Here is a 26,270-nt window from a genome sequence, read left to right as displayed (position 1 = left end):
AAGTATCATTTCTGTCCATCCCCCGCCACCTCCTTTCCCTCAGCTTTTATTGCTGAGCATGATGTCATATGGTATGGAATATCCCTTTGGTGAGTTGGGGTCAGCTGAGCCTACCAGCCCTTGCAGGGGTGTTGGAGAGACAGCCATATCGCTGGTGTGGTATCTACACCCTTCTAGCTACAAGCGCAGAGCACAGCACTGCGTGGGCTGCTATGGGGAACGTTAACTCCACCCCAGCCAGAGCTACTACCTACGCATAGCTACATAAAGCAGCAAAGTGTTTTAAACATTTCAATCCCTCAATTCAATGTAGTTCATACAACTGACATTCACAATTTACTTAACAGAAATAGTTTATTTAAAAAAAAATTCTAAACCCTCACCTTGAGGGGTATTTACAGCAGCTTTTTAATTTCATAGGTAATAATATAGCTTTGATGAAAGGAATTATAGCCCTTAATGAAAGGAAAGAGCCAGACTACCAAATTATTTGCTGATACCTTAAGCGATAGCACTGCTTGGTAAATTGCTATTAAGCTCTACAGTAGAAATTTGCAGGTCTTGATCATTTTATAGAAGTCTTCAGGAAGCTCAAGGCTCATTTAGGTTCCCTGCTACAGCACACATGCAAAGTAACAACAGTCACGTTCAGCGAGAGCTAGAGAAACACAATTGCCCAATCCCATCTCTTTGAAGAAGAAAGTAAAACTGCAAAGGCATGGCTGCAGCTACTCAATATATCTAGTGCTTCTCTGACATGCTGGGGCATTAGCTGATGAACTCTTCTGGCCTTTTGTTTGATTAGCTCTAACGCTTTAGAAAAACACTTTTTGGGGAAAGGGGGAAGGAGGAGTAGGTCTAGGTCTTAGCTCCTTTAACAGAAGGAGTGGTTCCCCCACTTCGAATACAATACTGTATTTTAAAAGCCTCATTTAGAGAATATTTGGAAAACGGTGATGAGATTTTAGGAGGGTTACTGAAGCAGCGGGCTGAGGAAACAGATACCTGAAAAATGTCAGCTAACAAAAAGGTGTCCTGCCCATTACTGGCTCAATTGCTTTATTCTTCAAGCAGCATTCCTAGTGAAGCTGTAAGGTTCTAGCCCTTACGCAGTAAATAAGATGTAAAAGCTGACAACGCAACTCAATCTGAAGTCTTTGGTAGCTCTTGAATTACAGAGCAGAATTCATTCCCACATACTATGGCATTTAATAACTGCAACAGTGGGTTTAGTTCTCCTAGTAGAGTTGAAAGTATTAGAAAATTTTCCAGCTTCAATACTGAAAACTGTATTTTTGGGTCAAACTATTACTCTTCAGAGTTTTCAACTGTATCCATGGAAAACTGCAAATAAGTACAAGTTTCATTATGCTGACCAAGTCCGTGTCCATATCCATACTTGCATACTACTATGAATTTATTCCTTTAAAAAAATTCCAGCCGAAGAGATGGAGTTTTCTATAAAAGATATGATTATTATTTAAATTATCATCCCAGAAAGAAAACAGGCTTTTAGAAGTTTTAGAAAGAACTTGCAGTTTCAGGCAGTACTTCAGAATATTAGACACTCTAGTCTAATGCATCAAGCAACGCAACACCCAATTTATACCAAATTTGGTGCCACTTAAAAAAAACCCCAAACAACCCAAACCAAAAACATTTCATAGAAGTGAAAAATGAAGGCAAGCCATCATTTACAGAGATGTCACATACAGAATGCCTTGCAAACCGCTTTCCATTTTCTTCACTAACTTCCATGTTTCTCTCTTGTATAGTGAGCCAGAAATCACTTAGTTCTTCTTGATGTTGCAGTGCTTTTGAATGGATCAAATTCATCCTGCAATTTGTAAATTGATATGTATTACTGGCATGCATTCTGAGTCATAAAAAGTCAAGTCACCTTTACATTAAACTAGAAAACCCGGTCACATTATTCCATGTTTCCTCACAGACCTTGTTTTGTTGGTTTTGATATGAAAGAGATTATCCATTGATTTAAAAGCCCAGATCATAAATGCGCAGAGAACAGAAACTGAGTTTAAGTCAATATGATCAGAACAGCCACTCTGAAACAAGGAACAATCTATATTTCAGGTGTGACCTAGGAGCTGCACATACCTCAATGAAGTTATGTCCACGTACATATCACTCATCATAATTTACTGAGATTTGCATGAACAAAAAAATACTGTTTCTTTTTGCATGTTCAGGCAAACAGGTAGTTTGGTATTTCAGATACAAAAAGAAGAGACAGTATAGTGGAGAGAGGGGACAAGAATTTAACATTTTCTTGTAAGTGGCCAATATCTGACATTAAGGTGGGGATCCTTGACCGTACAAGACAGTCTACTAGTCTGTGAAAACAAACTGCACAGTGCTCGACAGTATAATGTGTATTCTATTCAGTGCAAAACTATGAATAAAGTTCCACTTGTTTAACTAGGGAAGAAACTATTTCCTAGCAGTTCAGATATACACTACCTGAACAGTCATCTTAAACTTGAAGACAGTTTTAATTTTTTTTTTTAAGTGCACACATAATTTGCAACAATAAAACAATAAAGTGTCCCAGAAAATAGCCATTTTTAAATGCAAAAAAATAAAATTCTTCTTGTTTACAAGAATAAAATACATAAACAAATGAAAGGACATAGCCAAACACTAGAAGAGAATATGTTTACTTTCTTCCCCAGGCAACACTGCACACTTTTCAGGAATGAAAATTAACTGATTAAGAATTGATGGGGAAAAGGACTGGATATTTTCCTGAGGTCCCTTCTAGCCTTATTTTTGAGGACTACGTCTATATTCTAATTACATCTGGTTGCAATAATCTAGCCCTGTTAGTAAAAATTAAAAAAAAAAAAAAGCAATTTTACTCTGAAATGCTTTATTGAAGTAACTGCAAAACAGTAAGCTATAGAAATTTACACAAAATAAGAGACGACTATAAACCATACCTCATCTGACTCAAAATCAACTCCTCTAGATATCTGGCTTTGTGAACCTCTTTTACTAAGTGAAGATGTAGTTGACAACCTTCAAACATACAAAAAGAGGAAAAAAAAGAAAAAAGGCATCAGTGTGTTCTGAATTACCAGACATTCCAATAACTTTCCCTTTCAACTTAGATTTGGACCACCAATACAGAGATTAAGAATGAACAGAAATAACAGTAAGCAGAACAATTCAAATCCTCAAACATATTAATTCTAAAACTCTGACCTAGCTTATCTCAATCAGTAGACCAACTTATTGTTATACAAAGATCATCCACATTAATAGGTAAAAATTTATGTAAATTCACTAGTGTTATGATTTTCTTAAAAATCTGTTTTTTTCAGGTAGTGGATCAGATCCCTAGACTCTGCTGATTGCGAATCAGAAATAAGGCAGTCATGCTAGCATTCATGAAGTAAACACAGAATCACAGAATGGTTTGGGTTGGAAGGGACCTCAAAGATCATCTAGTTCCAACCCCACTGCCATGGGCAGGGACACCCTCCACTAGACCACATTGCCCAAAGCCCCATCCAGCCTGGCCTTGAACACTTCCAGGGATGGGGGCATCCACAGCTTCTCTGGGCAACCTGTTCCAGTGCCTCACCACCCCTCACAGTGAAGATCTTCCTCCTAATATCTAGTATAAATCAACTCTCCTTCAGCTTAAACCCATTACCCCTTGTCCTATCACTACAGTCCTGATAAACAGTCCTTCCTCATCTTTCCTGTAGGCCCCTTCAGGTACTGGAAGGCTGCTATAAGGTCTCCCCGGAGCCTTCTTTTCTCCAGGCTGAACAACTCCAACTCTCTCAGCCTGTCCTCATAGGAGAGGTGCTCCATACCGACCTTAAACATACCAACCTTTGATTTACTTTGGAAGAAGGAACAGTAGAAATGTCTTCTAGATCGGAGTCATCATCTATAATATCCTGAAGAAATGATATAATTTATAAAGCTTTTTCACAGAATTTATTCTTACAGAGATATAGTGCATAGTACTACAATATTATAGCATATAGAATTTTTTTTTCAACTATATACCTACTTAGTTCCAGCATACACATAACAGGGCTCCAGGCTAGAACTGTACAATGTGCAAATACAGCACAAGTTTTGCTCTTCAGACCTTTGATCTTGCAGAAACCCACAAAATACTCATGTATATACACTCTGTACCTTAGACTGAGGTCCCAAAGAAAACATGGTCTTTGTTTCTTTCAGACCGACTCCATACCAAAAAAGGGTATAAAACATCTACCAATTAACATGCAGAAACCTACTATTGGAACAGACAGCTTGGGAACATCTAGTGGTTTAAGGTAATGTTTTGACCACAGATTTGTCAAATCAGAAGACAGCAAAAGGCAGCGCAACTTCACTTGTGCAAGATGCTTCTTACCTCAGAGAAAGATTTAGATGAATTCAAGGAGGCTGTTGGTTTCAAAGACTTAAAGGCTAGAATAAAACGAATAAAATATTTTTAAAGTGTTCACACAATAAAATGCATTTCCTCTTAGCATGGATTTCCTCTGCAAAATACCCTGTAAAAAAACCCAAACACACACAAAACCCAAAAAAGAAAACCAACCAACCAAAACCAACCACCAAGCAAAACCCCCCAAACCAAAACATAAATTAAGCCTTTGCTAGAGTCTGACAACCCAGGAATCTAACTCTCTGTGCAACAAATGGTGCTTCTCAGTCTGGCTGAAAAACCTTCAGTAACTAAGGTTAAGAGGAAGAGAAAAATATTACTAGAACTGTTATTCCTATATGTCTGACAGTTTAGGCATTAACACATCTGCTAAAATTGATTTCTCTACAGTATTTTAGGTCATTTGCTGAGCAATTTAAAATTTAGGTAATTTGCTGATTAATTTAAAATTCGCTTTACCTTTGGGTATTTTGTGCAGGATTCATGTATAGATTTGTCAGCAGTATTTTTTTAATACTCAGATTACCTACACTGTTTCCTCAGAGCCTGTCCTCTGTAGCAAGGAAGGGCTACTCTCACAGACGCAGTTTAAATCGCAGATAAGTTTCTATGCCCTAGTACAAACTGGTGTTTCTATAACTTGCTACAATATAAGACTAAATGGATTTACATTAAAGCTTACCATCTTGTAAACATCAGTCAAGTTTACACTCTTTATCCACTGAGGAATATTTTGCATAGGACAGATGCTATTAAGCCACATTCCTTCTATGTTTATTTCTTAAGGAACTGCATGCAGTCAGATATTCCCTATTTCCAGTTCTAGTCAGAAGCTCCTGACGCACTTCACTTTACCCCATGACAGCAGGATATGACTATTCTTTTTCTCCCCTCTCCCCTTTTTCTTTCTCTCATCACTGTTAGTTATTCTATTTCATTAGAACCAAAAGAATCTCTCACATCTGAATTGGACTAATATAAAGACAATTAAGGCACTTCATCATTAAACAAACACCTTCATTTCAATTTGAGAGAGCAGATTAGAGTAATGGACAGATTGAAGGCCTACCATCCATGATAGACATATTCTTGGCAGGCATAGATACAGGCTTGTAGGTTCTGCTGCTTGTAGCTGACTCTTGGCTAGTGCTTCCTGCAGGGATAATAAACAATACACAAATCTGTTCAGTGGTTATTTTTTTGGTTTTTTTACCCCTTTAGTCTATCATTACTGAATGGGAAGTCACTTAAAAGCCTACATTCCTCTTTACTCCTTCACTTTCTTCCTTGAATCAAAGCCCTCACATGCAGAAGAGCTGCTCTGGGTCAGATGTTCAAAGCTCAGCAGACATGGCCTCTTAATACACACACCCCCCGCCCCGCTCTGATGGAATCACAACACTGTTGGAGCACATGCTTGTAGAACTAGTTTAAAGGCACAAATCAAATCAGTCTTAAGATGACAGCCTTTGTTTCAACTCATTGTGCTCTTAGACCTTTGGGCGTATTACTGAGACAACTCAAAGGAGTATATTACTGCAACTCCGTCTTTTTATTTTTTTATCTATATATCTATGTGTAATGCTATACTCTCTATACATATATATATATATGTATGAAGTACTGTTATCATTGTAAAATGCACAATCACACATAGCCAAGGAGCTATTTAATCCATTTTGCTTAGGAAACAGTCCCCGTTTTCTCAGTCACTAGGAACAATGAAGTCTCTTGTGAATTGGATTAGGATAGAGACAATCTGTACCTCCTCTCTATACTGATCAAATGCATTACCTTTGGCAGTAACAAAGGTTTATCCATGCACTTCATTGCACAGACCTTCCCGATAATGCATCTTTTAAGAGTTTACTCTGTTTCCATAACTGGGAAGCAAGATATTTATTTTTTAATCACCCTGTGAAAAAGTCACAACTTAAGCCTTGTAAGGCAGTCAACTGTATGCAACATGATACCAAAAATATTTGTGAATATTTTTTTCCACTAGGAGTCCTTAAGCAACAATTTTCCACTTGATGGAAGCATCAGAAGAGAGTCACCTTTTAAAGAAAAAAAGTCAGTAACTGCAGTACAGAGAATGTTAAGTTTTTCTTACCTCTTCCCCTTCGAGATGAACCCCTTGTTGAATTTTGTCCTCTTGCAGCTCTTACCCTCCCTCTTGCCCGACCCCTTCCTCGGTTCAGTGTTGCAGGAAGACCATCATCTGAATCACCAGTGCTTTTCATCCCCGTATCCATGAGCTCTTCATCGCTGGAGGCTGCGACAAGAACTGCATCCTCAGATCTGTGGGCTCTAGCCCTGGTCATTGCCTGAAATGGAACAAAAGATGAAATGCACCATTGTTAAATCCTAGTTGTGATACATATTTCTAAACCACTGAAGCTTAGAAGACCCAAATCCACAGCTTTATGGAAATCAAGGAAGTCTGTCAAAAGGCAGGGACGGTATTTAGTCTGTTTAATGTAGATGTGTACCTATAAAGTAGTTAGCTAAGCTCTCATAACAGAATGGAGCCAGTTAATATGATACGTTGTCAGTGGAGTTTGGTGAACAGTTCAGGTCATCCTGTGCCAGCTGTGTACATCTGCTCAAGGAAGCACCCTCTGTGCTCCACTGATGACAGTGGGTGCTTAAGACAACTAGTTCACGTAAGATACCTCAGATTAGGAGAGCTGAATCTCACCCCAGGTGTCCTTTTTTCAAAATTTCATTCCAGTCTCACAAAGGAGCACCAATGCCATCAGTGGTTGGCAATTCTCTTTGGAAAGACATATGCAATTGAGATACGAATCTCAGAGATATAAGACTAAGACTGCTGATGAGGACAATAGTACCTAAAGATTTACCAATAATACCAATTTGTTCCAGTAACATCACTCAGTACAGCCCACCCACACATCCACTGGCGATGAGATCATAAACAGTTTAAGATGACAGATCTCTGAAGGTCACCTGCCTGGTCGAACCTCAGTACAAAGCAAGAACAAAGGAACATTCAGGTTCACAAATATGCACAAGAGAGATCTCAAAAGCCAAATTCAGCAGTAGCTTAGGCACATATTATACCAAAGAAAATTTCAAAAAGACTTACTAATCTTCCCTAGGCAGACAAGGACATTTTGGCAAGGACAATGTTGAAGCATAGCTAAGTGACTTCATTCATACGCAGAAGTCACCATTCCATTCTTCACCCTATGTTCATAATTCAAAGGACTTACCTCACGAACTTCCTCTTCTTCTTCTTCAGTATTCTTTTTTCTACTCTCCCTAAATTTTCGCACCTGAATAAAAAGAGTTCCCATCAAAATGATAGTTCATTTCATACAATAATCAAAACACAGTGAGAAGACTTGATCACTGAATTATTAATTAATTAATGAATTAAATATTGCTCATGTGACAGGCAAAGAAAAGTGCAAGAATAACTGAATGTTTCTTAAACTGTAGGACAACATGAAAAGGCTCCAAAGAATCTCAGATTCTATTCTGGAGCTATACCACTGAGGAGAAAAAAAAACTTGGGCCATAATGAAAAGTAGGAGATACTATGTTTGAGAGGAGGAGACTATACATAATTTGACAACAAGGGACAGTGAAATATGAATAACTGGAAAAGATGGGGTAGAGATGAAGAAGCAAGAGAGAAAATGACGACATTGAGAAAAGCCAAACATTGCAATACATGTACAACTAAGAAAGCTCAACTTGTCAAGTGTGGAAAAAGGTGTGATGGGTGAGAGGGAAGGGTACTAGTCCAAAAGACAAACAAACAAAAACCCAGAAGCGGCACAGAAAGCCTTCAGGCACTGATTGTTTATGGTCTCTTTCAACCCCTAATGAATTAAAGCAATCGGCAAGGAAACAGGTAGATGCAACCTTTCTCCCCCCACCAAATTATTCTTTACACAGCGCACAGCTGAACTGCAGAACAACTTGTCATACAATGCTGGAATGTTACAATTGAACCCATGGGCTCATGTGGAAGCTCAACAAGTCGACAGAGAAGTCTATTAGGGGTTACTAGATACACATGAAACAGGTTTCTCTCTGGGAGACCCCAAGCTGCAAGCAGTCAGAACCTACTGGAAGGACAAGTTTCCTTTATGCTTGCCTTTTTCTTATACTCTTCCCTAAGCCAATATGAAAAAGCTAAGAAGAAATTATATCTGCCATCTTTCTCACAGTAGATATATATTGGAGTGACAGATCTTTTCTATGTGCAAATAAAGTGAGAATCAGTATAAGCATACCAAAACCTCATTTTCAATACAAGCTTTAAACTATTTGAAACCTGATCACCATATTTATTAATTCCAGAAAATCACTAGAGGCGAGTGTCACACATGCTCCACACACAGGCAAATCTATTAAACCGGGTTTGAGCACTGTTTTTTCTATTATCTGTCTTGACCTCTCCTAAGGAATTAACATTAACAAAATATTACCTCCTCGTCTATTTTTTCTTCCTCTGCATCAGTGCGACGCTCCTTAAGATACCTCTGTGTTTTTTCTAGCTGAAATTTCACCAATTCTTCTATGGCATCATTTTCCAATTTGTCCACAAACTCCTGCACTGCTTCTCCCATTCCTCTTTCAGTTAGAAGTGAAAGCTGTACTTTCTTTATAATTGGGGAAAACATTTCGTTAAGAAGCATCTGCCATCAAAGAAAGCAAGTAATATTCCTGCTGTTTCACATATATATTACATTGTTGGTTCCAAAACCCAAGATTACAATCAGAGAAAAGCCGAGCAATAAGCAAACATGTTACTCATCATAATACAGTTGCAACCCTTTTGCTACTAGCATGTTACACCTCAAAGAGTTTCATAAACAGTAAAGAAACTACAGTACTAGTCTTACTTAAAATAATTTGTCTGAAATGTATTGCTGAGAGAAGGTAAACTGTATTCTTTCCTAGTTCCCTTCCCTTTTTTAAACTAAAGTTAAGATCAACTTGCAGAGACATAAAAATGCTATTAAAAACAGGCCCTGAGTTATCACAGATGCTAAATTACTTAGGTTTACTGTAAAATTCTAACATTAAAAAATGGCAGTTCCAGAGCAGGGCAAATTATGGTTATGAAGCATTAAGAGTTATTAAGCAGAAGTCTACTTTACTGAAATGCAATTTTGCAAATACCAATAGTTCTCACACATTCATCAAGTGAGATTATATTCATCAAGATATTCTTCTACACTAAGATATTACTACAGACACTAATTAGTAAAAGTAGTAGATGCTACTGGTGGTGTTTCACAGCCATTTTCTTCTCTGCTTTCCTTCCCAATACAGTAAGATGAGATGTTCTGAGAATGAAACCCCCATACAGACAGTAATGTTTAAATAGCAATCCCTTTTGTCTGTAAGCTACAGCACAGATAATTTCTTAGTAATAAGCATTATGTATGCTTATTAACGATTTTTGATCCTTCTAAGCTTTCTTCCAAAGGAAAAAAAAAAAAAAGAGCCTGCTAAAAGGACAAATAGCAGTGATTTACATTCTCAGGCATCAGCTTACCAGCAACACTGGAACTGAACAGAGTCTGGTACTTAGACATTTTTCATCTTTTTTTGAATATCCAACTACAGCCCTGTGCCACCTCAGGGTCCAAGGACTCTTTTGTTTCCCTAATCAGGTAAGATCAGGTGTCTAGCAGAGCCTGAAGCACAAGCTATCTAAACAACGGTTAATATTGCTATCATCATTTTGGGGCACAATATGCTTTTTCCCCCCCTCTTTCTTCCACTACCAATGTTAACTTAAAACATATTATCCCCCTACTGCAAGCCTTCCCAGAACATCAATGGATTCTTTCAGGTCTTTACAGATGCTGAGCTGCTCAAGCCAGGCCTCAGCTGCAGGGACTAATAACCTAGCTGTTTACACAAGAATGTACAAACAAGTTGAGAAGATGGTGTAATGGGACAATTTTGCAGAATAAGGGAGGAAAAGAGATTAAAAGTAAAATCTATTTTTCATAGAATAATAGAGTTGCTACCCCTCCCCATGAAATTTAGGGGTGGCATACATTTTAAGTAGTACCTATTTCTAAACTAGTCACCCGAGGTTCCCTGTGATACTGAGAAGTCAAATAGCCCTTCCAGGGTATGATATATGCCATCCTAATACTGACACCTAACATGGGTCTAAGGTTAGGACAGATAACATAATTTGGGGGATCTTTGCCTCAGGAACCCTCGTTCTCATGACTTTCTATAAAACATGTCCTTAAGTAGTTTCCAAAAGTTATGCTTGATCATCTAGATAAAGCATTTGGGCATCTGACTCACTGATTACCTCTGAGATGTTACTGCCCGGGTGTTGGGAAGGGGAAGTAAATCGGGTTTAATGAAAGGGTGGGGATACAGCAAACTACTGGGGGGCTCTCTTCCTTCTCCCTGCTCTGCTTTAAATATAATACGGAATTGCACCATGTCTGAGGACACAAATATATTGCAAAGTAACAAGTTACTCCAAGTCAGCTGGTAACAGTAAATGGTAGTCTCACACAGACCCTATAATAAATTAGCTTCTCACTCAGAGCATTTTCCTGCTGTAAAAACATGACACATCATTTATTACAGGGCAGACACATGAAGTTATCATAACGTTCTCAAACCAGCATGTCTTCATATAACAAGTAACTGAGACATATACTTCACATAGGAATTCATATACAGTTATATAGGAAATAAATTAACTTCTTGGTGAATGTCAGAGTCTTTTCAGAGCACATTACTTCCATTAAGAAAAAAAATTAAAAAATTATATTCCATTAAAAAATAATCATAAAAGGTAGAAAGATACCTTTTCTGCTGTCTGAAAATACTGCTTTACAAGGTCTTCCACCCTCAGTGTCATCCCCTCAGAAGCTGGTCTGCTGACCAGTTTTCCAAAATTAAGATCACTGTCTAGAATACAAAAGCACAGTGGCACTGTCACCCAGGTTTGCAGCTTTTAATTATTACCATCCCACCAACAGTAATAGGAAAAAGGGTTAACAAAAAGCCTCTTAAGAATTGTGGTCCCTTTTATATGTAAAGGTTTTTTGTTCTAACCGTAGAGTCTATTGTCTGGAAACACAGGTAAACATAAGGGATACAATAATTGTACAAGAGAAACTCCACCTCTAGCAGATGCAAAGTGTTCTTCTAACTACCAAATATCTGGAATTATAAACTGAACACTACGTCCTGAAGGTTATTATAATTGAACTCTAGAAGATCACAAATGGAAGAAAACCAAAGGACCCATCAAAGCACATGGGTTTTTTCTTTATAAGTAACTCTGTTACCAGAGAAGAAGTTTTCCTCCAAAGCATGCTGATGGATTTTCAGTAGAAAATGTTCAGAGCTCATTAAGGCTGCCCCTTGTTCTCAGGCAGCAAGGTAGGAATAACAGAAGAATGAAAGGGATAATTACTAAGGTTAGCATGTACCACACAAAGCAATATAGAGTGACTGCAGATTGCTTCCAGACATCCACCACATGCAAGCACAAACCACTGTTTTGTTAGCTTTGTTATATAAGCAGCTATGACAAAAGAAACAGTAGCAACTTCTGAACTCATGAAGTCTTAACATCACCTGTACTGAACTGCAGCATTATGTGCACACATACTGAAAAACGACTGCTTTATTAGCCACCTCCCTTGTATTAGAGGATATCTAATAAAGCAACACAAAGATCCGTGATATTCTTTTTACACTCCCTTCCTGAGCTGAGATGAACGTTAAGTAAGAAAATTCAAATGTATCGGTGAAACATGGTGACAGATGTGGTAGCTGTCTTGTACTCCATGTTCATGAGATTACATAACTATTAAAAAACCAACAAAGCAAAATAAACCAAGATCAATACAGCGTAATTACAAAAACCTCACTAAAAGCAGGTTTTATTAATGAAAAATGATGTTGTGAACTTTATAAAACCGACAGTGTAAGTAAAAATTGTCAATGGAATTGGAGTACTTACAGTGCACTAATATGAAATATTAACAGTTATTTAGCACAGTATGTTCTTTTGTAAGCTGTATCTTCATTAGCAACTATTACAAATCCAGTATTTGGGTAACATCTATTAACTGTTTATTAAAAATTCTAGGCACAGTGAGAAATGCTACAATAGGAACAGCTATTATTTGTTTTGCACAAATGCTTGAATAGAGACATACCTGGAACAGACAAGCCAAGAGCACCTCATACACATGATTAATTAGGGCAAACAAAATGCTGTCGTACATTCAGATTTTTTTTTTTTTTAAATATACAAACATCTCTCAAGCCCATCCCCTCCATTACTATTTTAGGTATGAACAAATTAATTACTACAGCATTCTAGAACAAAAGGAAAAAGTACAACACTCATCTCTCTCCCTGCAGAGTGCCCAAAACCAACCACCTCATTCTGAGAAGTCGCAGGAGTGAGATGTTTAATGTCCTTCATGGTAATTATCATAGAATCATGGAGTAACTCAGTCTGGTATGGGACTATATGTATTACTATAACTCAGTAAGGTTTGAGGTCAAAGAAAAAGGAATTATTTACGAATAACTGTCAGAAGATGTTATGCTGAATATCAGAATTTCAGAACATAAATACTTGTGCCATATACACACTTAAATGAGACTATGCATCTTTACCCCTCCTATAACACATTAGATGGTAGACACCAAGCCTTTGCAAGTGCTGGGTAACAAATAAAGGAAGAAGAATGAAAACCAAGGCAAGCCAATGATGCCTTCCTTTATAATTACCATTTTTCTCTTTTTGTTCACGATGCCTGAAAAAGTGTATAATGTCTTTTGGGTTTGCCACCCTATCCACGTACTTCTGGCTAAAACGATGGATGCTGAATGGTTCAAAGCCACCCGTATAATCAACCTAAGAGAAGAAAGGAAAAATTTAAGGTGTAAAACAAACAGAAATAGAGAAGCCACACAAATCAAGATGAGTTTGTTACCCTTCAAAGGAAAAATTAAAGTAAAAAATAAGACAATCTAAAATTAATGTTTTACCATACTATGCAGAATAGTTAATTGATAATAATAAGTAATATTAGCTATTCTGTTGATTTTATTAACAGCCCAGATTCATAACTTGTTCCTAACTTGTTTCATTTAGCCTTCAGGAAAGTTTCCATAAATTAGGTTAGGAACAAACACAGGATAACACGACTTAAGAAAAATTTCTCTGTAAATAGCCACTTTTGATGCCCTTATTCAGACCAGCAGTGAAGTACACTTATTGCCAATCTCATCTTTTACCGCAGAACGCTAGTTACACCACAGGTAAACAGGATCATGGTATGACGGTGATTTATATTTGATGAAATTTTATATATTATTTATACCAAAAGCACAACTTTGCTTTGAAACTCTTCACAGTGACCTTTCAAAATAAAGCAACCCAAACTGAACAATTTCTCACTCGTAATCTTATGAGAGGCTTCTCTGGCTGGCGTGGATTTCCCAAGCGTTCTCTTTCTGCATTGTCCAGCATCAATTCAACCTGTGTAGCAGAATTAGAAATTCATCTCCACTTTGTTCTCTTACAGATGCCTGAACCTTTCAAGTATAATTTAAAATACATGCAGCTGCAGGGAAGAGCTATGAAAATAATTAATTATAGTATGCACTCTCATTCCTGAGCACACCTATGTACCAGTATCCAGCCAAAAGCTGTAACAATGAATGAGAAAAAAAAGTAACAATGAATGGGTTCTCTTTCAGATACAGCGCAGTCCAGCAGTATCTACATCACTGATCACTCATCTCATTTCACTTTACAGCCATTATCCTTTGCTAAATTTCAGTTCCAGGGAAAAGCAAGAAGAGACTTATACAGACCTAAGAACCAAGAACAATTAATAAGCCTGGTTAGCTCCTCTGCCACTTCACATTGCCCAGCTCTCAGGGTGTAGGTGCATGTATTCATGCTAGTTCCACAGTGCACATCCAACACTGCCCCACTCTTAGGTGGAAGTTTTTGTACAAAGATGATATGGACTCACATAAAGCCCACTTTAATAAGTCATTCCAGTCATGGAATCTGGAAGCCAAGGCTGCAGTGAATGTCATGGAATTAGCTTCCTATGGAAACACTGCCCGAGTCCATCTCAAGTAATATGGGGCAAGACACAAGACTTCTCATCTTCCAGTCTCAAAATCAGTCACAGATCCCATTCCCTATTCCCTGTCCACACACTGTTATCCATATACTGTTAGCATTACAAGTTACCTTTTCCATGCAGAATGCTTGTATTGCCTGAGTTACTTTAGGATTGTCGGGATTAAAAAGATCTGGATGATCAGCTAGAACAACATCCTCCATTTGGAAAGTCCGCACTGTCTCTAGAGCAATCTTGTGCATTTTCATTTTCTTCCCTTTAACATGCAGCAAACCAATGTGTCTAGAAGGAGAAAGGTAACCTACTAGAAGATAAACTTAAGAGAACCATGGTATAAAGATTTGTTTTAAATTCATGTTTACTTTTCAGGGACAAAAGTTTAAAAGCTACAGGAACTTCTTGGATCTGTACTTCAGGGTTGGCCCTGCCACAGTTCAGTTCTATTATATTTAGATTGTGCTTGTCCCATACACAAGCACATGTACACAGTTCCTTGTATTCCAATTTATCGGGGTGTAACCACTCTTGGATAAGTTCCATTTGCTTCAAATGTTAAGTAAAAGAACGCTAAGTAAAGCAAATGTTATTCTAGGCACATCTACTTCATTTGTTATGTCACACTCTGAAGCTACTCCACACTTTAACACAAATCCATTCATGCCTAATAGAAGCATTTTTTCTTTCTCAACACACAGAAGACATAAGGCAAGGGATAAAGAAGAACAAAAAGAAAAGATCACGTACTTCTTCACAGCTTCTCCAGGGGACAGAGATGTCACCACTGAACTTCCTGGCTGAGAAACATAGAAGCCTTGCTGTTCATTTTGGAATGGAGCTATTTTACATTCGTGTTCGTGTCCCCACACAACAAGATTAATAAAGTCATCTAAAAACTGCTCTGGAATGTAGTTGGTAGCTCCATGTTTGCTCCTGTTCAAGAAAAGAGAAAAATAATTAGAATGTGGACATTCATGGGTGGACAAGGGGACAGTGAAGGAGGAGAAAAACATCAGTGTGATTTAAAGTCATATGGAAATGCCAGAAAAAAATATCTGACATACGTTTCATATCAGGTACTCTTCACATTTATTCCTTACACAATCATTTAAAGTGTTTGTTCAAACAAAAAGGCCACTTACACAGCTCATTCTTTACTGCTCCCCTCCTTTTATTTGGATCTCCCTGTTCTTGCTTTGCTTGCAAGATTTTGAATGCTTTTATAGCACCTCATAGCCTTTTGTTTTGTTTTTAAATGGTGGGGTAAAAAACCCCACTGAAATAAACAGGCATGGGGGACACCACCCCCCCATCCTTTTCCAGAAGATAGAGGAGATGGAGGAGGAGTGAGGTCTTTCAGCCACCTGGACAGAGATGAGTACACACGGTTATGTGAGCAACATTTGTTTACTTCTGCCTCACTGTTACTTGCACATGAGGATTGCACTCTTAATCAGGAAAAACTGTAAGAAAGGATTAGGAAGAGAACTCTGCCTGTTCCTACTACCACTGCTGGGAGAAGCGTATAGGCAGAAAGAACGCATGCTACCGATCCTCTGTTCCAGAGAAACTGTAAAGTATAGCATAGCAGTGCAGGTGAAGATGTAGTACTTGTCAAATTATGGTTCAAACATGGACAGAAAATATAATATGAAATTTAATGCTCTTTCAGCTCTAACAAGCAGATGAGATTTAATTATATGCATATTACACTACAAACCTTCCACTGCCCCTAACTGTAAGGGTTTAGGATGAGATTTCCTAACATTCCTAACTCATTTATTTCAACACTTTTCCTTTGTGATTCTTCTGTAAGAAGAGCTGTAAAATAATGCTCTCATTTGGGAAAATCTTAAGAAATCAGCTACTCACAAGAAGCACCAAGTAGCATAGCTGGCTTTCTCACCTATCCCTTTCAAGGCAGTTTAATGAAGTAACACAATAAGTTTAAAAGTCACCATAATTTATTCAATACTGTTACCTATTTTGATGAATCACAAACAAGTTAAACCAACTGTCTTCATCTTCCTTTGGTCTCAGCATGGTTACTTGTTTATTGACAAACATACGATACAACCTTTCATCTGGAATAGCTCCTGGAGTGGACAAACCAAAACATTATGCCATTTTTGTGAGGTAAACCAACCCTTTATTTTATAGCATTTTTATTGGCAATTCTTTTTTATAAAGCATGAAGAACACAACTTTGTGACAAGATCAAATCTTCATTTCCATGACCTAAGAAGTCTGAGGCATGATTATGAATTTGAACAGATCAAAGTAAAAAGTTGGAAATTTTACTGGAGAGACTTCTGAAAATAGGGCATTTTAAAAAGAAATCTACCTTTAAACAACTGCTAAACCCATTTTAATTAACTACATCTGGTTTGAAATCTCTTGCCAGTTTTCTGTGCCAAACAACTGACTACGGGCAGAATTAAAAATACTAGAAAAAGTGTTTTGTTTGTTGAAGACAGAGTAAGAAGTATATTTTGTTGCAAGGTGGAATCTAAAAACAGATAGAACTGAGCAGAGATGGAGCTCTTAAACATACTTTGAAATTCTCTACAAAATAAGAAAAAACATGAATTCTGCAAAGTCTGGGCTTTCCCACACAGCAGGAAAAAGTGTGCAGTACTTCTGAACTGTTTGTCACTGATTATTTCCTTGATGCTTTTAACAAAAAAAAAACAACCCAAGCCATCCAGACCCATAGATGCATTGCAATAAAATCCCATATGGAGTTTACATATTTTGTATAAGAACAAGTGATCTCTAAATCAGAGAAAGTCAAGAGGGTATACAATCCTGGCACAAGCTCAAAGAAACATCTCATGAACATTTTTATGCAGCAACACCCGTACTTTGGAAAGTTGTTGCGTTTCCCAGTAACAATTTTAGGTATTAAAAATTCAAATACTTTTTGAAAACTTGAATACTGTGGCATTAGAACCCTTACTATGTATGAAATAAGCTTCATACACACCAGTGAGAATTTAAGAGTGTGATTGCCCTGACTCTGTACACAGGCACTATCTATGTTTAACTTCAGCAGGGTTCATTTAAGACCAACAAAACTATAGAAACAAAGTTACTGAAGAATTTGTTTTAAAATTAAAAAAAGCAAAGAGAAAAACTTGTCAGTCAGTGACAATGCAGCAGGAGGCGAAAACTGACACTATCACAGAACTGATACGCTTTAATTTAGCATTGCTTAGACCTTCATGTTTGTTGCAGCCCTATATGTTTGTTCCAACTTGACTTAGACCTACTGAGTTCCAGTAACACATGAATGCAGTCTGACAGACTAATACTTACCTAAGCCATACAGAGCAATTTTTGTTCTACCCTTACGCAATAAAATGGGACTAATATCTAGTTTCTCCACAGAACTTGAACGTCCAAAGTGATTCAACAATCCTGCACAGCTTAAAATATCCAATGCACACAGTGCATCTGCCTGTAGAAAATATTAAGGAACAAATATAAAAAAAATTAACATAACATTTAGTATTTAAAAATTTAAGTGAAACAGTCTCAAAAGGGAGAGAGAATATATTTCCTTAAATAACTTCCACAGTTGAAAAACCCTGCCACATATTAGCTTTTTTTCAGTACTCACAGGCAGAGAAGCAAATCCCTTTTCCTTACAAGTCTTGCTTCATTTGAACAACATGAAATTAAACATTAAACCATTCAAAAAACCAAACCAAAACAACTCCAAACAGCCAAAGTCTCCAAACTACTACAGAAAATTATCTGGTTAAGCTAACTACCGCATAGTAGGTCCAAAGTTAAACTTCTGTTGTTAAAACGCACATCTCCATGATATGCTGCTATTTGATATAAAATGCAAAATTATTAATTCAGCACACGTGCTTTGCTGCTCTCCAAATGTCCTTTTCCTGCTTACCTTTAGTTGTTGATTTTTAAACTAGCATTTCATCATTATTAGATTATCTTCCTTGAAAATATAAGGTGCATATCAATTGCATATGCAATCAAAGTAGCCAAATTCTCCTTCTTTAAGAAAAAAAGCTTTCAGTGTCTACAGATAGAATTTTAGAAACTTTCTGAAAGGCTGCCATTTCTTGGCATGAAAAGTGATTCTGTTCTCTATGACAGAAATCTACGTAAATTAAGAATTTAAGCTTAGTTCATATGGATCCCTTAACTTCTTTCCATTCTCTTTTTTAATGTCACACTTGTTGTCACTAATTAATAGAATTTCTTAAAATACACAAAATATTTATGTGAAGAGTGGAGCAACTAACTAAAACTAGTTCTCCAAGAACTGCATTTCTATACAAGTCTCTATTTCTATAATATAATTTTTGTAATATAATAGTATAGTAAAACAACAACAACAGTAATTACCCCCGTGGGATCATCATGATTGCCATGAATACTAAAAATTGGAATAGAAATATTGAGATTTCTATCCTGATAATTCACCCATGGAAACCTGAACAAGAAGAGGAAAAACAAGTTAAACTATATCTGCAAATCTGTGGACAATTCCCAATATTCTCTTCAAGTTAACATCATCACAAATACATCACAACAGCAGCACAAATGATACTAAGTGGCTATGAATAAGCTTAAGCTGCACAGCATAAGATAATTTACTTGTAGACTGGAATAGCACTTCCCATTGGGAACAGGGTAGCAAAAAGATCCTATTTAAGAGCAAGCCTACGAGAAGAATTGTACAACATGTTGTGTGGTACGTGCAAGAGCAGCAGACTGGGCTGTGCCACGTTTGTTTACACACAAAGAACTGCTGATTTTACCACAGCAATTCATGCAAATTGGTTTACTTGCTTTGTACTTGCAAGATAGAAACTGTAGATTACATAAATGTATCAAATGTCACAACATTCATAAGTTTCTCAGAAAATTGTGCGCATTCCTTTATAGGCTTAGATTATAAACGATGAGAGGTGAAGTGATGTTGTAAACTGTCCCTAACAAACAGGCCTAAAACATCAGGGTTCCAGACATGGAGGATATAAATCATAAAAATCACAACACATTCACCCAATACGCAAACCAAACTTTACACCGTAATTTGTAGGAACATACTTACTTGCTATAATGAAAATTAACTGCCTGATCACTCAAAATTTCAAACTGAACAGGACGATCACCCATGCAGTATTTTCTCAGTGACTCCAAGCAAGAGTGTACTGTTTTTCTGGAAGGTTTGTTTTCATGAAAAAGGTCCCCACCTAATAAAACAAAGTCCACCTGTATGTAACAAAAAGCTCTATTATTTTAATACAACATTTTGTATTACCTTGAAAGACTCCTAAGCAAATTTCATTTAAGGAGTTCCACATATGTCCTCATATCTGGAGTTCCAGGTGAAACAAGCTGGTAGTTGCAGACACGGTATTTCGTTTCCTCATGAAACAAACATTAACTAAATTATTCATTAAAACAAAACCAAACCCCAAAAGACCCATTTATGAAGAGCTCTACTTCATAAGAAAGAAAACAACTGAGAGTGTTGAAAAAAATACCAGTAAAGTGTTTTAATGAGTGTCTCCAGATTGGTTCCGAGCATTTTATTTGACAGGCATGAAGAGATACTTTTCATTGCTGTGGTACCTAGTGGGAAGAAATCAGTAGCTATCCCTACGTTACTTTGAGAAGGTACTAGTTGCAGTTTCTGTATATACTTAGCTTTTGAAAAAGCATTAGGGAAAAAAAACCCAAACATCTTCATCAAAATTACAAATAATTTGACTAAGAAATATTCAATCCTTAAAGAAGAATCAACACTTTAAAAGTTTCTAACTTTTTTTTCTACTTTCTGAGTTTTCTGAAGACTTTGTGTCATTAGTCTCACTCTCCCCCATTATTTTCCCTTCTTGCAGTGACAAACCCTCTCTAAATACCAACTGGAACTGGTGCAGGCAATCTGAAAATACCATTAATGCAACCAGGGTCGTAATTTAGTAAGAACGCTCTCGCAAAGGAATAGGCGTTCCTTTTACTAAAACAGAAATGTAAGTGGTTGCAATAAATAGTTTAGCTTAGTCATTTAATTTGATATTACTAAAGATTGCACCAGGACTAAGCTTTAAAGCTTCTCGCAGGTTGGAATGTATTTTCCATGGCCTCACTCCTTCACTTTCCAAAAAACAGTACTTACTTCGTTTTTTTGAGCATGGTCCAGAATTTCATTAAAAGTCACAAATGTATCATTTGCACGCACTGGATCCTTCTCCAAATAGCCAAGATGAATATCGGTAGCAATAAGTATTTTAAAGGTATCTTCATCATCCCTGAATAAGACAGGAAAATTTGTGGGAGAGAGCAATATACTGCAGAATTTCAACACAGAGTTTATTAAAGTAAGCTGTTCTGTCCAAAGCCATTCAATATACAGGAGATTTGTTATAAAACTTTATCAAAATACCATTCCTGTAGTACTCTCAAAACATTTCACTACTTTTATCGTAAACAGCACTTCACCAAACCAACCAGTTGAAGATTTGGTTATCCCAATCAGCCTACTCTAGTAAAGGGCTGCAACCATCTCTCTGCAGTACCTGATGAAAAACTAAAGAATCCTTTGTATGTTTTCTGCCTTTATAAAAGACCTGGTGAACAAACATTCAATTTCTCTGTTTGCACTGGTAATCTACATATATACGCAAGTATGATGATCACAAGGACCTGAGGGAAAACACAATCTGAGTTCTTCTTAACTCATTTCAAACATACAAGAGATTTGCTATCTGATGTGCCAGAACTGCATAGAAATGCAGACAACAGGAGCTTACTGTGAGCTGAGGGTACTCATCTTCCTGCCAAGACTCCTCACAAAAAGGCTCTGGCCACAGCTTGGTAAGTCAGGTCAGGAAATCAGTTTCTATCTTCATAGACGCTACGTAAAGCCTGAGACAAAAATAGAAACTAATTAGGATGAAGGGAGCTGAACGATGCGCTGCCCAGTCCGGTAACTGGCAGTTAGTCGTTGCAAACCCCCTCAAGGTAAGGGGAGATCCGTGCCTGGTTTAACCATTTACTACCGCACAAGACGCACGGATACCCGGCGGGGCGCCGCCCCCTCACAGCGGCCGCCCGGGGACGGAGTTCTGCTCCGGACGCCTCCTCCCCGCCAGGCTCCCCAGAGGCATGCCAGGACCGCGCAATTTCCCGGCAACGGCCGCAAAACGTGACTGGGCAGGAGGCAGAGCGGATGGGCACGACCGCCACCGGGTTCAGCATCGGCGCACGGTAACGGCGGCGGCAACCAGCCCGCTCCCCCTCAAGAGCGCGGGGCAGCAGCCAGCGCACGAAGCGCACCGGGGCGCTGCCCTGCTCAGAACGGGGGGGGGGGGGGGGGCGGGACGACGGACGGGGACGAGGGAGGCCGCAACCCTCCACCGGGGGCCGGCGGCCAAGTAGAAGCTGCGCCCCGGGGCCCGGCCCTCACCCCTCGACCCGCTCTCGCGAGAGCCGCCCGGCTCAAAGCGCGCGCGCTCGCTCACCGCCTGTCCCGCGGGGCCGCCGCGGTTGGTCAGCCGAGCGCCGATCCCGGCCGCCGCTGGCGTCACGTCCGCCGGCGGGCGCGGGCCGGAAGGACTCGTTGGGCGGGTGCTGGATGGGTGGGCGTGCGTGCCACGGCTGGTGGCCCCGCCCCGGCGGGTGGCTCCGCCCCTGGAGCGCTCCGTTGGCGGAGGAGGCAGGTGCGTTCTGCCGTGCGGCGAGTGGCGAGCGAAGCTAAGCGGGGTCGGGCGGGTGGCGAGCGCGGATGGGAGACCAGAGGGACGGCGTGTGCTGAGGCCGGCAGCGAGCCCGGCAGCCTGCAGGCAGGGCCGGGGGAGCGGGGGGGGGCCGGGGGTGGTGCCGGCCTCAGCGTCGGAGCCGGGCCCTAGGTGGGCGGCAGTGGCGACGGGGTGGGCGTTGAGGCCCTCCCGGGGTGGTGTGGCCCCCGTGGAGGGGAGCGAGGCCGGTGCTCCCGGGCCCGGCCCGCCCGGCCCTCGCTCGGGGCGTGAGGAGAGGGAGGGCGGGGAGGAGCGCGGGGCGGGGCCGGCTCCCCGGGGCGGGGCAGAAACACTGCTTTCAAGGGGAGGGTTTTCTCCAAATCTTTTGTTTATAAAATGCGTGGTGTTTCGAGGGAAGCCCACGCAACACCCGCTCAGTCTCGCACCGCGCGTCTGGCAGTGTTTTTCTTGCAGGGGTAGTACCGGGGGACGCTGGCAGAGCTGGCACGGCCCAATTTAGGGAAGGAACATGGAGTTTGTGCTTGAGTTTTGCTGTTCGCAGTGTCGCTGATGTCTGCATCATCCATCAGAGGTTTTTATTGACAAGTAGTGCATGGATAACAGTAACAGTTGTTACAAATATCATTGTATATCCGCTACTTACAGATGCTAACTGAAGATGAATAAAGACAAACAAATCGATGAAGATGATGATGACAGTGAGCAGTTTGAAGACTTTACGGAGAATTTTAACCAACTTGAATTGCTGGAGACGCACAGGCATTTGATTCCTGTAGGAACTCAGAGCTGTTGGTCAGGACAGTCTGATGATGACGATGATGAACAAGAAAGAAGTGAGGAATGGTATGAAATGCAAGAAAAAAAAATGGAAAAAAATCCAGAGAAATTGTTACTCTGGGCAGCTGAAAACAATCGGGTAAGGCATTTATTCTGTTCGTATGTATCACTGACAAGAATGTTATTTTGAGCAGGTATCTACAGTTCCATCCACAAACACAAATTTTACCTACCCTTCCCTTTATCTCTCTGAACTATTTTGATCCGTTTTTGCAAGCTGCTGTATGTAAAACATCTCCCTACGTAGCCCACAGACACTCAAATATCTCTGGATCCATTAGCTTTCAGAACAAAAGCTTTGATTGTGGTTCAAAGGTAAAGTAACAGCACTCTTAAACTTCTGTAACCTGAAAGCATGCCAGGCTCTTTCTTCATGGCAAGTAAGCCTTTTAACTGGGCTGGAGAGGCTGTAACTGAAATTTTATGTTCTCAAAGGCTCCATATGCAGATAATGGGTGACTTTTCCTATCTTTTTATGGGGGAAAGAAAAAAAAGAGCTTTTTATTCTTGGAAGTGAGGGAGAGACGACCAAGATTCCTGTTACGTACTTATTACACCATTGTGTGCATTTACTTTCATTAGTTGCCTTTGTTACACACACAAGCTCCACCTACAGTTCTGTGGAGGTACTTACAGGCTTCACAATGAATGGGGAGAATGTGTAAGGCAAGGGTACTCCTAAGGCATTGCAACTAAATGCTTAAAACAAAGTGGGGCAACTAGGTCTCTGTATTTTTGTACCAGACTGTTCATGTTGTATCTCTTTAAAAAACAAACAAACAAAAAACAAACCACCACCCCCCAAAAACCCCACCCCAGTAATAACGTAAGAATAACTGAGTTTATTTTAAAATTTCTTGTTGCACTTTGAGACTGACAGAAATTGTTTTCTCATAAAACTTCAGAACAGTAAACCCCATACATCTTGTTTGCAGAGTTTTGTATTAAATTACCTATTTTCCTTCGATAGCTGAATACAGTGAAGAGGCTCCTTTCCGAAAAGCTGGCTCCAGTTAATGCCCGTGATGAAGATCAGTACACTCCACTCCATCGAGCTGCCTACAGCGGGCACTTGGACATTGCACATGAATTGGTCGCCCAGGGAGCAGACGTTCATGCGCAGACCGTGGACGGCTGGACGCCTCTGCACAGCGCCTGTAAGTGGAACAATACAAATGTGGCCGCGTTCTTACTTCAGCAGGGCGCAGACATCAACGCGCAGACAAATGGTTTGCTGACACCATTGCATATTGCTGCAGGAAACAAAAACAGTAGAGAAACCCTTGAACTCTTGCTGATGAATCGCTACGTGAAACCAGACCTAAAAAACAACTTGGATGAAACGGCCCTTGACATTGCTAGGAGGACTGATATATATCACTACCTTTTTGAAATAGTAGAAGACTGCATAAATGCTGTGTCCCCTTAAAAGTTGTGATTAAGCTCGTGAATGTGAGGTTGCCTGCCTCTCCTTTCTGTTCTGCATGCTCATCAGTGGTGGTCTGTCCCTTTGCAACAAGGTTTTCATTTAAGGTATTTTAGTATTCTCCTCAGGCAAAACCTCACGTCTTGCAACCTGGCTTAGTGGTCTCGCTCGTACTTTGAAGCGTTATGACTTATTCAAGGTATTTAGAAAGTCTCGGTAATTTTGGTGAGTCTCCATTTAATGAGTGCAAATTTGGAAGGGCTTTTCTAATCGGTCTGTAATGTCAAAGCAGGAGGGAAAACTGGAAGATTTACTTGATATGAAAGAATTCTGGCTTGGTTCTGCAGAGTTTTTTACAGCTCACTTGAAAATTATTTTTTGAGAAATTTAACTTTTTTAAAACTGCATGAAAGCTCAGAATGAATGTAACTTATTTGGGTGATACACAAAATGTTTAGTGATCCTGGTGTAAGGCGTATTATAAAATAAAATATTTAACCATAGGTATTTGTTGTCATATTTTTAATTGAAAGCTCAATATCAATGCAATCACCTGTTCATAAATCAAAAGCGTTATTCATAGGATGATAAAGTAGTTTTGGTTTATTTTTTTCCTGGCACTTTTCAAGGGAATTACTTTTTATGAAGATCCTGTTTACTTTTCCCTTGCAAAGTAAGTTGAGGAGTAAAGTTTTGATGTCATGGATACAGCATTAGTTAGAACGAGTAAACCTCAACTGTATGAAGATAAACAGCCAACATACCATTGTGTCTGATTTAGTTACAGCTAATTTAGTGCAGGACACGCTCAACAGTGTTTCTCTTCCACTTTTGAATCCCTGAAGGTAATTCCTTATTCCAACTCAAATATTAGGACATAAACATAGTTTAAAAACTGTACCACTGTTTTTCCTAAAAATTCCTTAATTTCCAGACCATTCATTTATTTTCTTAATTGACACCTTTTTAACTTGTGATAGCTTATATTACTAATCCTAGGCATTCACATCCGAGTTGGGCTTCCAAAAGTTCTGACGGATTTGGCTGCTGTCATTTAACCAAACTCAAGGCGGTGGAGTGTGTTGGTCAATTTGTTTCTTAAGACTTTGAGGCCATTAGCGTGCATTTGAGTGCAGCTTCTCGTGGCAGTCGTGCCAGCTAGAACCTCACTGGTTTGCAGTGAGGACTTGGAACCCTTCATCTCAGGTGGTTTTATCAGGTCTTACCACTGAGTACCATTTAGTTTAACTTAGCAGAAAAATATTAATTAATGGTATAAATTTTCACAGGAGACATCGACATCACATCCAGACTTTTTTCAGTGGTGCTCAGTGACAGGAGAAGAGGCAATGGGCACAAACTGGAACACAGGAAGTTCCATCTGAACATGAGGAAAAACTTCTTCACTTTGAGGGTGACCAAGCACTGGAACAGGCTGCCCAGAGAGGTTGTGGAGTCTCCTTCTCTGGAGATATTCAAAACCCGCCTGGATGTGATCCTGTGCAACCTGCTTTGGGTGATCCTGCTGTAGCAGGGGGGGTTGGACTAGATGATCTCCAGAGGTCCCTTCCAACATCTGCCATTCTGTGATTCTGTGATAATTTGCTGCTTCTGGTTTTCAGCTCAAGTGAAAAATTCTATTATTTTTAGAGTTGATTTGAGAGTTGAATTTACCTGTG

At 39.3% G+C, this 26,270-nt stretch overlaps 2 protein-coding genes across 7 annotated transcripts; one reads left to right on the top strand and one right to left on the bottom strand.

The window, feature by feature from the left end:
* Window positions 1-344: 344 nt before the first annotated feature.
* MRE11 (MRE11 homolog, double strand break repair nuclease) lies at window positions 345-22,298 on the bottom strand. 3 transcript variants are annotated; one of them, XM_054812922.1, is made up of 20 exons: window positions 22,092-22,298; window positions 21,381-21,495; window positions 20,747-20,879; window positions 19,676-19,836; window positions 18,964-19,051; window positions 17,905-18,046; window positions 16,568-16,682; window positions 15,334-15,519; window positions 14,700-14,871; window positions 13,890-13,970; window positions 13,217-13,343; window positions 11,268-11,371; window positions 8,902-9,075; window positions 7,675-7,737; window positions 6,552-6,765; window positions 5,508-5,591; window positions 4,403-4,458; window positions 3,865-3,932; window positions 2,961-3,039; window positions 345-1,837 (listed from the first exon to the last, which is right to left on the bottom strand). In XM_054812922.1, the coding sequence occupies exons 2-20, from the start codon at window positions 21,398-21,400 to the stop codon at window positions 1,787-1,789; spliced, it is 2,118 nt and encodes a 705-aa protein (XP_054668897.1). In that variant the 5' UTR covers window positions 21,401-21,495; window positions 22,092-22,298; the 3' UTR covers window positions 345-1,786. The 3 variants fall into 3 exon arrangements, with proteins under 3 accessions (XP_054668897.1, XP_054668898.1, XP_054668899.1); XM_054812923.1 differs by lacking the exon at window positions 22,092-22,298 and adding an exon at window positions 21,610-21,637; XM_054812924.1 differs by lacking the exons at window positions 21,381-21,495; window positions 22,092-22,298 and having other exon boundaries at window positions 19,676-19,817; window positions 20,747-20,878.
* ANKRD49 (ankyrin repeat domain 49) lies at window positions 21,714-25,615 on the top strand. Of its 4 annotated transcripts, none has more exons than XM_054812931.1 (3): window positions 21,714-21,837; window positions 22,974-23,244; window positions 24,136-25,615. In XM_054812931.1, exons 2-3 carry the CDS (start codon window positions 22,987-22,989, stop codon window positions 24,592-24,594), a joined length of 717 nt encoding a protein of 238 aa, XP_054668906.1. In that variant the 5' UTR covers window positions 21,714-21,837; window positions 22,974-22,986; the 3' UTR covers window positions 24,595-25,615. The 4 variants fall into 4 exon arrangements, with proteins under 4 accessions (XP_054668906.1, XP_054668905.1, XP_054668907.1 ...); XM_054812930.1 differs by lacking the exon at window positions 21,714-21,837 and adding an exon at window positions 22,165-22,289 and having other exon boundaries at window positions 24,136-25,614; XM_054812932.1 differs by lacking the exon at window positions 21,714-21,837 and adding an exon at window positions 22,285-22,313.
* The last annotated feature ends 655 nt before the right edge of the window (window positions 25,616-26,270 follow it).

This window comes from Grus americana, chromosome 1 (assembly GCF_028858705.1).
Source record: "Grus americana isolate bGruAme1 chromosome 1, bGruAme1.mat, whole genome shotgun sequence".
NCBI lineage: Eukaryota > Metazoa > Chordata > Aves > Gruiformes > Gruidae > Grus > Grus americana.
Note: the sequence above shows the minus strand (reverse complement) of the source record. Positions and strands in the feature narration are given on the sequence as shown.